We start from the raw sequence: 11,110 nt of genomic DNA on the forward strand, positions 1-11,110 counted from the left end.
CATCTTTAAAGTTGACAAAATACACAACACCACAATAATGAGAACTTTCACAAAAATAATGAAAATGGTACTAATTTACCACCTTTATGTTAAAGGTTACACACTGTGTAACCTTAGCTCTTCAAGACATGGAGATGAGCCACTCAGATCGTTTTTCAAGAAAGGACTTGCTGCCCTGCTAAAGGACAGGTGCAAGATCAGCAAATGGCCCCTCAGCTGTCGGCTCACTCAGGGCCTGCCTCAGCTGCAGTCTTCCCAGGGCAGCCCATGTATACTGAAAAATGGAGGACTATGAAGGGCAGGAGGTGAACACTCTGACCTACAACACTGGCTCCAGAGCTCCTGGTCTCATCACATGCTTCTGGCCAACCTAAGTGCAAGGCAAATTAACTCATGCAACCAACATGAGTGAACAGAATTGCTATCTTAGACCTTTTACAGCAACTGAGGCTGCAAATTTGGGTTGTCAGTTGAAGCTCTTGTCACTGCTTCCACTGATGATTTTACTTGAGCCCCAGGTAACACAGAGTTCTTTTTTAATGATAAGGCTCTACCTACTTACCCACTGTATTGCTATAATCTTATTCACAATAACATTCTAATACGAGTTTGCAAGTGCATGTGCGCACACATACACTTACGCCATCTAGACCCACATGGCTTGTAGTTCCCACAACCATCATTGCACCTAATCTAAGCTCTGCCACCAATTAGCTTTGGGAACTTGGGCAAGTTATTATCAATCTGTTCAACTTCTTTATCTGTAAAATAGGAACAATCATCTGATTGGGTTGTGGTGAAGAGTAAATGAGTTAATACCTTAAAAAAAATTTTTTTTAATGTTTTATTTATTTCTAGGAGAGAGAGAGAGAGAGAGACAGCGTGAGCAGGGGAGGGTCAGAGAGAGAGGGAGTCACAGACTCCGAAACAGGCTCCAGGCTCTGAGCTGCCAGTCAGCACAGAGCCCAACGCGGGGCTTGAACCCACAAACCACGAGATCACGACCTAAGCGAAAGTCGGACGCTCAACCGACTAAGCCACCCAGGCGCCTGGAGTTAATACCTTAAAAAGTGTGTAGAGGGGCGCCTGGGTGGCTTAGTCGGTTAAGCGTCCGACTTCGGCTCAGGTCATGATCTCACGGTTCGTGGGTTCGAGCCCCGCGTCGGGCTCTGTGCTGACTGCCAGCTCAGAGCCTGGAGCCTGTTTCAGTCTGTGACTCCCTCTCTCTCTGACCCTCCCCTGCTCACGCTGTCTCTCTCTCTCTCTCTCTCTCCTAGAAATAAATTAAAAAAAAATTTAAAAAAAAAAGTGTGTAGAACAGCCCACAGCTTCTACTACATACTCAATAAACATTAGCTATTATCATTATTGGTCTGAGTTCTCCATTGTCTATATATTTTCTAATCTCGCTCATCAGCCAACGTTACATAATAATTTATTGACTAAGAAATTACAGAAAAAGTTATGTTTCAAGTCCTTCATTATCAGACTCTTCAGATGCTTAAGATATAGATGAAGTCCTAGACTTTAGTTGAACTTGTTTAAACATTATTCCTTCCATCAACTGAATGTTTCAGATTTTCTCAATTCATAAAGATGCAAACCAGATGTGTGAAGAGTAAATTGGGACTTATATGTAATAGTTTATTATGAAATATAAAATATATGAAAATATGGGATAGCATTCCAATGTTATTATCAAGCTAGACAACTCCTGCCAAGTCCGGCAATGACAAAGAAATTCTTTGCTCTTCAAGTAAAACTGCATGGCCCCCTTCCTAAAAATGATTCCCTTTGTGGTTAAAGTTCACATGCGAATTAAAATTTTGATTATTTGATTTCACAGGAAGAAATGTTTAAATAATTAAGACATATGGATAGCCTACTTACTATAGGGCAAAGATCTGAAGATGCTAAATTACCTTAAAAATATTTAGGACCAAATGTTGTCTTCTAAGAACATTCCAAGGAAATCATCTATGCAGTCCTGAAAACTGGGTTAAGGAGTAGGTTTCTTTCTATGCCTAAGAGATCTGTTCACATATGCAAGAAACATATTTAAGGAAAACAGAAGCTGCCCTTGTTTTTGACCACAAGCTGGGGATTTTGTCATTGGTGCAGTGCCTGAAAACACGATCCAGTGTTCACTTAGCTATGTCCACGGGACCTCGAAAGGCTAAAATATTACAAACAATGGGACCTACTGTTTAATACTACTCGTACTTTAACAAATTATCCCTAGACGTCTATGTATTTTAAGGAAACCGACTCCTGGTCTCCGCGGCGGATCGCCACAGGGGAAAAACCCAGGCGGTAGCCTCTGCTGGGCTGTTTTTAATCCGCGGGGAGGGGCGTGGGAGAGAACCACGCTTAAAGCACCCGAAGGCGGCAGCTAGCAAACTTGAGGGTTCCAGAGGGCCGGCCCGCTGGTGCATGCGGCCGGGAGCTCCCTCGGGGAGGGTGCCACTGGTGAGGAGACGGAGCGAGCGGACTCTTCCTGTGACACAGCGGAGAGGCCGCTATCCCTACACACCCCCCACGGCGGCCCGCACCGCGTCTGGGGTCACCCGAGACCCCTAGCGGGAGGCTCAGCTCCTGGCCGAGCCCCCACGAGCCTCTGACACGGCAGCGTCGGGAGGGGCGAGGAAAAGACGGGGCGCCTTTCTGCACCCTCTCCAGAGGGGAAACAAGGGACAGAGGAGGCAGCTGCGTAACCTGGGCCTGGGGTGCGGCTCGGGGAACAAAGAGGTCGTGAAAGCAGCCGCAGCCAGGCTCAGCGCTCTCCTTGAGGTAACTGCGAAACCACACAAATCGCCGCCGCCTGGGCACAATGCCTGTGCTTGCGAGCATGCAGCTTCCCAGGGTCCAGTCCAGCTCCAGAGGACCACCGACTTTGTCAGGCAGCACCCAGAAACCTACATTCTAAACAAGCATCCGGACTAACTGGAGCTCAGGGAAGTTTGAAAACAATCGCTTCACGTGCGGCACCGGCCGAATCGTCCCACCGCCCCCAACCAGCGCGGCGGCTGCCGCAGCTGGGCCGCGCCTCAACCGAGCTTGGGCCTTTCCCTTGGTCCCGCCCCTCTGCCCAGCGCGGATTGGTGGCGAGGAGAAGCTCTGGAGCTGATTGGGTGGCGGAGGAGCCGCTCGTGGAGACTGTAAGTTTGGCTGCACCAGAGTGCTAAATTTATCTTCAGAGGAGCGACCGCGCCAGCCGCGGACGGGATCTCTGTGGAGGTGGCATAGGCGATATCCCTGAGCTGAGAGCCATCTCCCTGTCCCCGAATCCTTCCTCCCTCTGTTTTGTTTTTCATTTCCTCCTCCCTTCCTCCCCCTTCCAGTCCGCGACGACTGGCTCTTGACCCTGTTCAGGCCTCGGTGAAGGTGAGGACCAGAGCCGCCACGGCGGCTGAGCGGTGCGCTCTGAAATGGCCGCTGCCTTGAGCTGTCTAAAATGGCGGCCGCAGGCTCTGGTGGGGACCGCGGCGCTGCTTTGCAGCCCAGCCGCAGCGAAGACCGGTCTCCATCACCGATGGAGGTTGACGTAGAGAGATAGTGTTGGGTGCTGAGGAGACTTCCCGGGGACGCGAGAGAAGAGTTCTGGAGGCGAGGGTGGGCGAGCCCCCAGATGTGGCGGTCTGTTGGCAGCCTGCACCTGTGACAAGGAGGGATAGCTGGCCCGGGCAGCACATCGAAGTGACCGTTTAAAGAAGCATGTACGTGCTCGAAGGGGTGACCGCACCCACCTTCACCCTGGCTCTCTGGACTGCACTCATTCCGGCCCTCCTGCCCCTGAGGGTATTGTTCACAGCTGGAACCGCCTGAGGGTGGGGGTGATTGGACGGTATTACCTGTCAGTTAACCCAGGGAAGAGACAAAAGAACCGGGTTTCTCAGCCCGCCCTCGCCCTGCCATCCTTTTTGGGGAGTGGAATTGAAACTTTACTCTCTAGGGAGTCCAGACCCTTTGTCCTCGAGGTGGGGATGAGGCTTTACTTAGGAAAACAAAGCTTCCTATTCCGTTGTGTCCTTCTCTGGTACGGAGGGAGAGGGATCCTCATCCTAACGGGCAACACCCCAAATTCTCTGTTGCTAAAGTCATATTGGGATTGTAGAAACGAGAATCTTCTGCTCTTTTGCTCCTAATAAGTAGGGCTTTCTGTTGCTGCCACTTTGTGACCCTCGACTTTCTGGCAGTCGTAATCCATTGTAATCCATTTCCCTCTGTGTTGCCCGTTAGTATTTGGGAAATTAAAATACGAGGAACACACAGGAATGGACAGGCGCATGCAGTCCCAACTTTTTGAGTTCTACCCTTCGTTCTTCCAAGATGTGTTGGGTTAGCAGGTGACTTAACTTCTGTGTATTATTAATAGTCCCTGAATCTCACGTTTGTTTTGAGGATTCAATGAGATAAACTATATGAGGGATCTTAGTATTTACAAGCATAGTAAATAATGATCGCTCACTAAACGTTAGTAACCTAAATTAGGAAGGAGCTTGGTTAGGGGACAAAAATCGTTATAGCAAAAAAGCCTGTTTCAAATATCACTTCCCTGTATAATTCTGTTCTAGATTACTTTTAATGCTTAGTTCTAGAGACATTAAAATGTGGCTGTAATTTTAAAAGTTTAGTTTTTGAAAGTTTTTACATATGTTTCTATGAAGTCAGTGGTTGGGAGAGTGTCTCGAAACAATGAAATAAGGAGGGTATTAAATGAGACTAAGATATTAGCATTTTTACTATGCGAGGCATTATTGTTTTAGTTAACTGCATTGCAGTGAAGAGTCTTGCACTGCCTGGGTCTAAAATAAATTGTAATGAAAGGTCATCTTAGAAGTTCGTAGTTAGTTCTGCTTTTGCAGTGTCTAATTTTAATTTTTCTCATTCTAGGCTTTTGGTTACTCCCTTTCCACCCCATCCCTTAATTTTATTCTTTTGAAGAGTCTGCATTTCAAGCTACCAAGGTGGAGAGTGTGATTGCAGAAGGGAGTACTACTCATTGCAGGTATCTTACCATCTAGCTGTTAATAGGAGAACCATTTTGCTTATAAGAATTCAAAGCTTACTCTGTAGCCAAATCATGAAGTTTAAATCAAAAGCGGATATATTTGGATAGACACTAAATATGTATTTCTTAACTTGCAAAGTTAGTAGTCTTTAGAGGTCTTAAAATTTGCATTACTCTACCTTCTGATTATGCTCTTAAAAATTATGTGAGGAATAAACCTATTAAACTAAGAGTTTGTTTCCTTTAGGGCCTGGTTAAGTCTTCACCTGTAGCATAATGGAATACAGAGTAATCAGTAAAATACACATTACTTTGAATGGGTCTTAATTTGGGTAATATAAATATTTATGTAACTTTAATTCTAGAGAAATAGTAGGTGACTTTTGGTCATCAGTTTATTTTTTCAGTGTTAGCACAGTGTTTAGGATACAGAATTCTGTGTTTTGCAAAACTTTGAACTGTGTGTATTTTCAATCTAGCTCATCACAATTGTTGCTAGCCCTAGTAGGAGGCTTCAGATGTACAGTAGTATCAACAGTGAATATATGTAATGGCAGTAGGCATCAGAAAGTTAAAAAAGACTCCAAGACACTATTTGCCATGAGAAGGGGTTGGTAAATTATGTCCCAAACCTTACGCTGTGTAAATAGAGATTTATTGGGACACAACTGTGTCCATTCTTTTACATATTGTCTGTGTCTGCTACCATGCTGCAACTACAGAGTTGAATATTTGCAACAGAGACCATATGGCCCATAAAGTCAAAAACACTTACTATATTGGTCTTTACAGAAAAAGTTTGCCAACCCCTGCCATGGGACATATTCTTTAAGATCCCTTCCTTAAAAAACACACTTAGCTCTTCATTATTTCTCAGCCCACTGGTTTCCAAATTATGTTTTATAGAACATTAATATTCTCTAAGTTCATAGTGTTCTGAGAAAAAGATCAATGCTAACAATAATTTTCTTTATAGTTTATTTTAAAATATAAGTTTTAAGACTACTAAACTCATTTCTATAGCTTTATTTTTATGTGATAATCTACCTTTAAGAAAAGGTGTGCCAAACCTGAGAGCACCAGGAAGTCGCATGAGAGATCAGCTGATACACGAACGCGTGATGTTCCATCTGCGCATTGATGCATAGGCAGCATTTACAAATTAACTGATGTGTTGCTCTATATCATCTCTTTGATGATTGCTCATCTTCTGTGTATCCTGTCATATAATTTCAACATATTTGTGATACTCAATGTGTATTTTAAATTAACCATGTTTTGTACCACAAACACATTACCTATGGATCTGTTGCTGAAACAAGGAAGTCTTAAGCAAGAAGTAGAATCTTTTTGTTATCAAATTGTGTCTGAATCAAATGATCAAAAGGTTGGAATATTACAAAGTGAAGATGAACAATTGCAGCCTTCAGTTTCTAAAAAATCAGAGGGTGAGCTTTCCAGGGTCAAATTTATGTCCAATTCCAACAAAATAACAACATTTAGTAAGAAACCAAAAAGAAGAAAATATGATGAAAGTTACTTGTCTTTTGGATTTACTTACTTTGGAAATAGAGATGCACCTCATGCTCAGTGTGTGTTATGTAAGAAAATTTTATCAAATAGTTCTTTGGCCCCTAGTAAGCTTCGAAGACATTTGGAAACTAAACATGCTGCTTATAAGGACAAAGACATAAGCTTTTTCAAGCAACATCTTGATTCACCTGAAAATAATAAACCCCCAACACCTAAAATTGTCAATACAGATAATGAAAGTGCTACAGAGGCATCATACAATGTAAGTTACCATATAGCCCTGAGTGGAGAGGCTCATACTATTGGAGAATTGCTTATCAAGCCTTGTGCTAAAGATGTCGTGATGCGGATGTTTGATGAACAATATAGTAAAAAAATAGATGCAGTACAACTATCAAATAGTACTGTTGCACGTCGAATTAAAGATCTTGCTGCTGACATTGAAGAAGAACTTGTTTGTAGACTGAAAATTTGTGATGGGTTTTCACTGCAACTAGATGAATCAGCTGATGTTTCAGGACTTGCTGTGCTGCTTGTATTTGTTCGTTACAGGTTTAATAAATCTATTGAGGAAGACCTACTCTTATGTGAATCTTTGCAAAGTAATGCTACTGGTGAAGAAATTTTCAACTGCATCAACAGTTTTATGGAGAAACATGAAATCGAATGGGAAAAATGTGTTGATGTTTGTAGTGATGCTTCTAGGGCAATGGACGGGAAAATTGCTGAGGCCGTCACCTTGATAAAATATGTGGCTCCCGAAAGCACCAGTAGTCACTGCCTATTATATAGACATGCACTAGCAGTTAAAATAATGCCTACATCTCTGAAAAATGTGCTAGATCAGGCGGTACAAATCATCAATTACATTAAAGCTCGACCACATCAATCTAGGCTGCTAAAAATTTTATGTGAGGAAATGGGTGCCCAGCATACAGCACTTCTTCTGAATACAGAGGTGAGGTGGCTTTCCCGAGGTAAAGTTCTTGTAAGGCTTTTTGAGCTTCGTCGTGAACTATTGGTTTTCATGGATTCTGCTTTTCGACTGTCTGATTGTTTAACAAATTCATCTTGGCTGCTAAGACTTGCATATCTTGCTGATATTTTTACTAAATTAAATGAGGTTAATCTATCAATGCAAGGAAAAAATGTGACAGTTTTTACGGTATTTGATAAAATGTCATCACTGTTAAGAAAATTGGAATTTTGGGCTTCATCTGTAGAAGAAGAAAACTTTGATTGTTTTCCTACTCTCAGTGACTTTTTGACTGAAATTAATTCTACAGTTGATAAAGATATTTGTTGTGCCATTGTGCAGCACCTAAGGAGTTTGCGCTCTACTCTGTTAAAATATTTTCCTGTAACAAATGACAATAATACTTGGGTTAGAAATCCATTTACAGTAACTGTTAAACCAGCCTCATTAGTAGCACGGGACTATGAAAGCCTGATTGATTTAACATCTGATTCTCAAGTGAAACAAAATTTCAGCGAACTTTCCCTAAATGATTTTTGGAGTAGCCTAATTCAAGAGTACCCAAGCATTGCAAGGCGTGCAGTTCGTGTACTTCTTCCTTTTGCTACGATGCACCTGTGTGAAACAGGATTTTCATATTATGCTGCAACAAAAACGAAATACAGGAAAAGACTTGATGCTGCACCTCATATGCGGATTCGACTTAGCAACATTACTCCTAATATTAAGCGGATATGTGATAAAAAGACACAAAAACACTGTTCTCATTAAAATTAGAGGGTTTTGCATGTCTCTTGATAACCAAGTATAAGATGAAAATAAAATGATTCACCCTATCTCTGGTATTTTGGGGTTTTAAATAAAATGATTCATATTTTTTATGCTTCTTAGACTTTAGGAAAACAAAAAAAATCAGGAGTTTTAAGCTTATGTTGTTGGTATTCTTCACAGTGTAATTTCAAAGAGTTCCATGGCCCTAACTGTGGGAGATGTTGATCCACAAGATAAAATCCCAGTTCCTTAGCATAATATATCTCTTTAGCATCTAATCACTCTGAATCTTTCTGGTCCTTCCTACCACGCAGCCTTCCAGTCACATGGAATGTCTTGCCATTCCGTAGACACATCACACTGGTTCATGTTTTGGGGGCTCGAAAAATATTCCTTCCCCTTGCTTCCTGACAAACTCTTATTTGCATTTCAATGCTTTGACTTAACTTACCCTTGGTACTTTGATTCTCTGTTATCTTTCTCTTGTGGCCCTGTTTTTTGTTTCTATCTTAACTGTGAACTTGGTGGCCTCGTGATTCCCAGTGTTATTGGACTGAGCTCTTATAAGGTCTTATTCAGCACTGTGTCTCCATTGCCCAGCAAAAGGCCTTACTAAAGTAAAATTCTCAGTAGAGGAAAAAATATTGGTGAAGGTGAATTAACAAAAAATGGAATAGGGTATAGTGGCTTATATTTGTATATCTGCGTGTGTTTTTGGCTCAATTATTCTCTTACCTAGAATTCATGAGGCAGAAGTCACTAAATAATGTGACAGCTTTTAAAATTTTTTTAATGTGTATTTTTTAAGAAAGAGAGAGAAACAGCATGAGCAGAGAGAGAGGGAGACACAGAATCCGAAGCAGGCTGTAGGCTCGGAGTTGTCAGCACAGAGCCCAACGCATGTCTCGAACCACGAGTTCATGACCTGATCCAAAGTTGGATGGTTAACCAACTGAGCCACCCAGGAGCCCCTGTCACAGCTTTTATCCAAGCTGAACTATTGGGAGAGAGGGGAGGAAGTATGAGGAATGCTTTCAGATATTTTCATTGTTTCTCACTTCCTATATAGAGTATTATAAATTCCATATACTGTAGACTAATGTGGTTTTACTGTAGTTGAAAATGACTTGAAACCCCTATCAATTTATTCTTAGAATTCTTTGAAAGAGTTCTGACTTTCCATAGGCTCTCTTCCCATATCACCTCACATGTCGCAGGTCACCAGCTCAATGTTAAATTATTTTGTGTTACTCCTATATGGGTAGCCATTATTTATTTAGTCTCACTCAAACCAAGTTCACATTTTGGTGAGTAGAGTACCTCCTCTCACTAAGGCAGAAAGTGATAATGGGGCTTGAACTCAATGATCCCATAAAATCATGATCTGAACTGAAATCAGGTATTGGATGCTTAACCAGCTGAGCCATTCAGGTACCCCTTGAGATATCTTTCTTTACCTGTAACTTCCTCCTCTAAGAGTCTAGATTCTTGGATTAAACCCAAATCATTTGACTGGGGCCCTACTGTCTGGTAATAATAGACCACTTTAATGCCAACACTATCCAACTTGGTTTTTTTTTTCATTATTATTATTTCTGAGAGAGAGAGTGAGGCAGCGTGAGCATGGGAGGGTCAGAGAGAGAAGGAGACAAAGAATCTGAAGCAGGCTCCAGGCTCTGAGCTAGCTGTCAGCACAGAGCCCAGTGCGGGGCTGGAACCCACAAACCGTGAGATCATGACCTGAACTGAAGTTGGACACTCAACCGACTGTGCCACCCAGGCACCCCGTTGGTTCTTGATGCCAACTTCTCATCTTCTCATTCTGTAACATAACAGGACTAACCTAGGGATAATGTATGTGGCTATTGAGAGTAGACCTTTAGCACCTGAAGGTGGGCCTGGGACCTGCCAGATGATAGGCAAATCTAGTTCCAGACAGCAGCTTCTGTGTTACCCTAACCTACTGTAGGTACCATGACTGAATCCCAAGACAGAAGATTTTTTAAAACCCTACATATTCTTCAGACTTGGCCTTTCTTAAATAAAAGCAAAGCAAACAAAGTCTTGAAACACTGTCAGACTCCCTTTCTTTGGTACTCCAAAGCCCCTTGGTTACTCTTCTCTCAGTACGCCCTATGATTTCAGATACTAGAGACTATCTGGAGCTAGAGGGAAGCCTCTGACAAACCATTTAACACAAAAGAGAAAACCGCTCTTGAAGAAATGGGTGGCATTCTTCATACGGAAAGAGATATTTGGGAACTAAAAAATACCTTATGGCATCCTCAAATAATAGCCACCCTTCCTGTGCGTTAAACAAAATTTGTCTCCTGTATCTAACCCAAGAAGACTTTTCCACTTTGAATTTCTATATTTAAAGTAATTAAAGCTGCAGGGTGCCTAGCTGGCTCAGTGGTTAGAGCATGCAACTCTTGATCTCTGGGCCATAAATTTGAGCTCCTTGTTGGGCATAGAGTTTACTTAAGAAATAATAGTAATAAAAAATAGGTAATTGAATTTGCCTTTATTTCTTAATGAGGATTGTTTCCTGGTACCACACATACGTAAATACTTAGATCATAATTTCTTGTATCTAGGACTTCTTTAGGATCATTCATAGATCTTAGTAAATTTCTAATCATACAGAGGGGCATGTGGGTGGCTCAGTTGATCAAACATCTGACTTTTGGCTCAGGTGATGATCTCATGGTTCGTGAGTTTCAGCTCCACATAGGGCTCTCTGCTTTCAGCACAGAACCCGCCATGGATCCTCTGTCCTCTCTTTGCCGTTGTGCACATGATTGCATACTCTCTATCTC

General features: G+C 42.2%; 1 protein-coding gene across 4 annotated transcripts; it reads left to right on the plus strand.

The window, feature by feature from the left end:
• The first annotated feature begins 3,206 nt into the window (after positions 1–3,206).
• ZBED5 (zinc finger BED-type containing 5) lies at positions 3,207–8,347 on the plus strand. Of its 4 annotated transcripts, none has more exons than XM_039240904.1 (3): positions 3,207–3,384; positions 4,894–5,008; positions 6,035–8,347. In XM_039240904.1, the coding sequence occupies exon 3, from the start codon at positions 6,207–6,209 to the stop codon at positions 8,289–8,291; it is 2,085 nt and encodes a 694-aa protein (XP_039096835.1). In that variant the 5' UTR covers positions 3,207–3,384; positions 4,894–5,008; positions 6,035–6,206; the 3' UTR covers positions 8,292–8,347. The 4 variants fall into 4 exon arrangements, with proteins under 4 accessions (XP_039096835.1, XP_039096832.1, XP_039096833.1 ...); XM_039240901.1 differs by having other exon boundaries at positions 6,066–8,347; XM_039240902.1 differs by having other exon boundaries at positions 3,207–3,798; positions 4,894–8,347.
• The last annotated feature ends 2,763 nt before the right edge of the window (positions 8,348–11,110 follow it).

This window comes from Hyaena hyaena, unplaced genomic scaffold (assembly GCF_003009895.1).
Source record: "Hyaena hyaena isolate Hyena2069 unplaced genomic scaffold, ASM300989v1 scaffold_183, whole genome shotgun sequence".
NCBI classification, from domain to species: Eukaryota; Metazoa; Chordata; class Mammalia; order Carnivora; family Hyaenidae; genus Hyaena; species Hyaena hyaena.

Bases quoted from the DNA above. Each gene is read 5' to 3' on its own strand.
- ZBED5 (XM_039240902.1), top strand. From the start codon at position 6,207: ATGATTGCTCATCTTCTGTGTATCCTGTCATATAATTTCAACATATTT.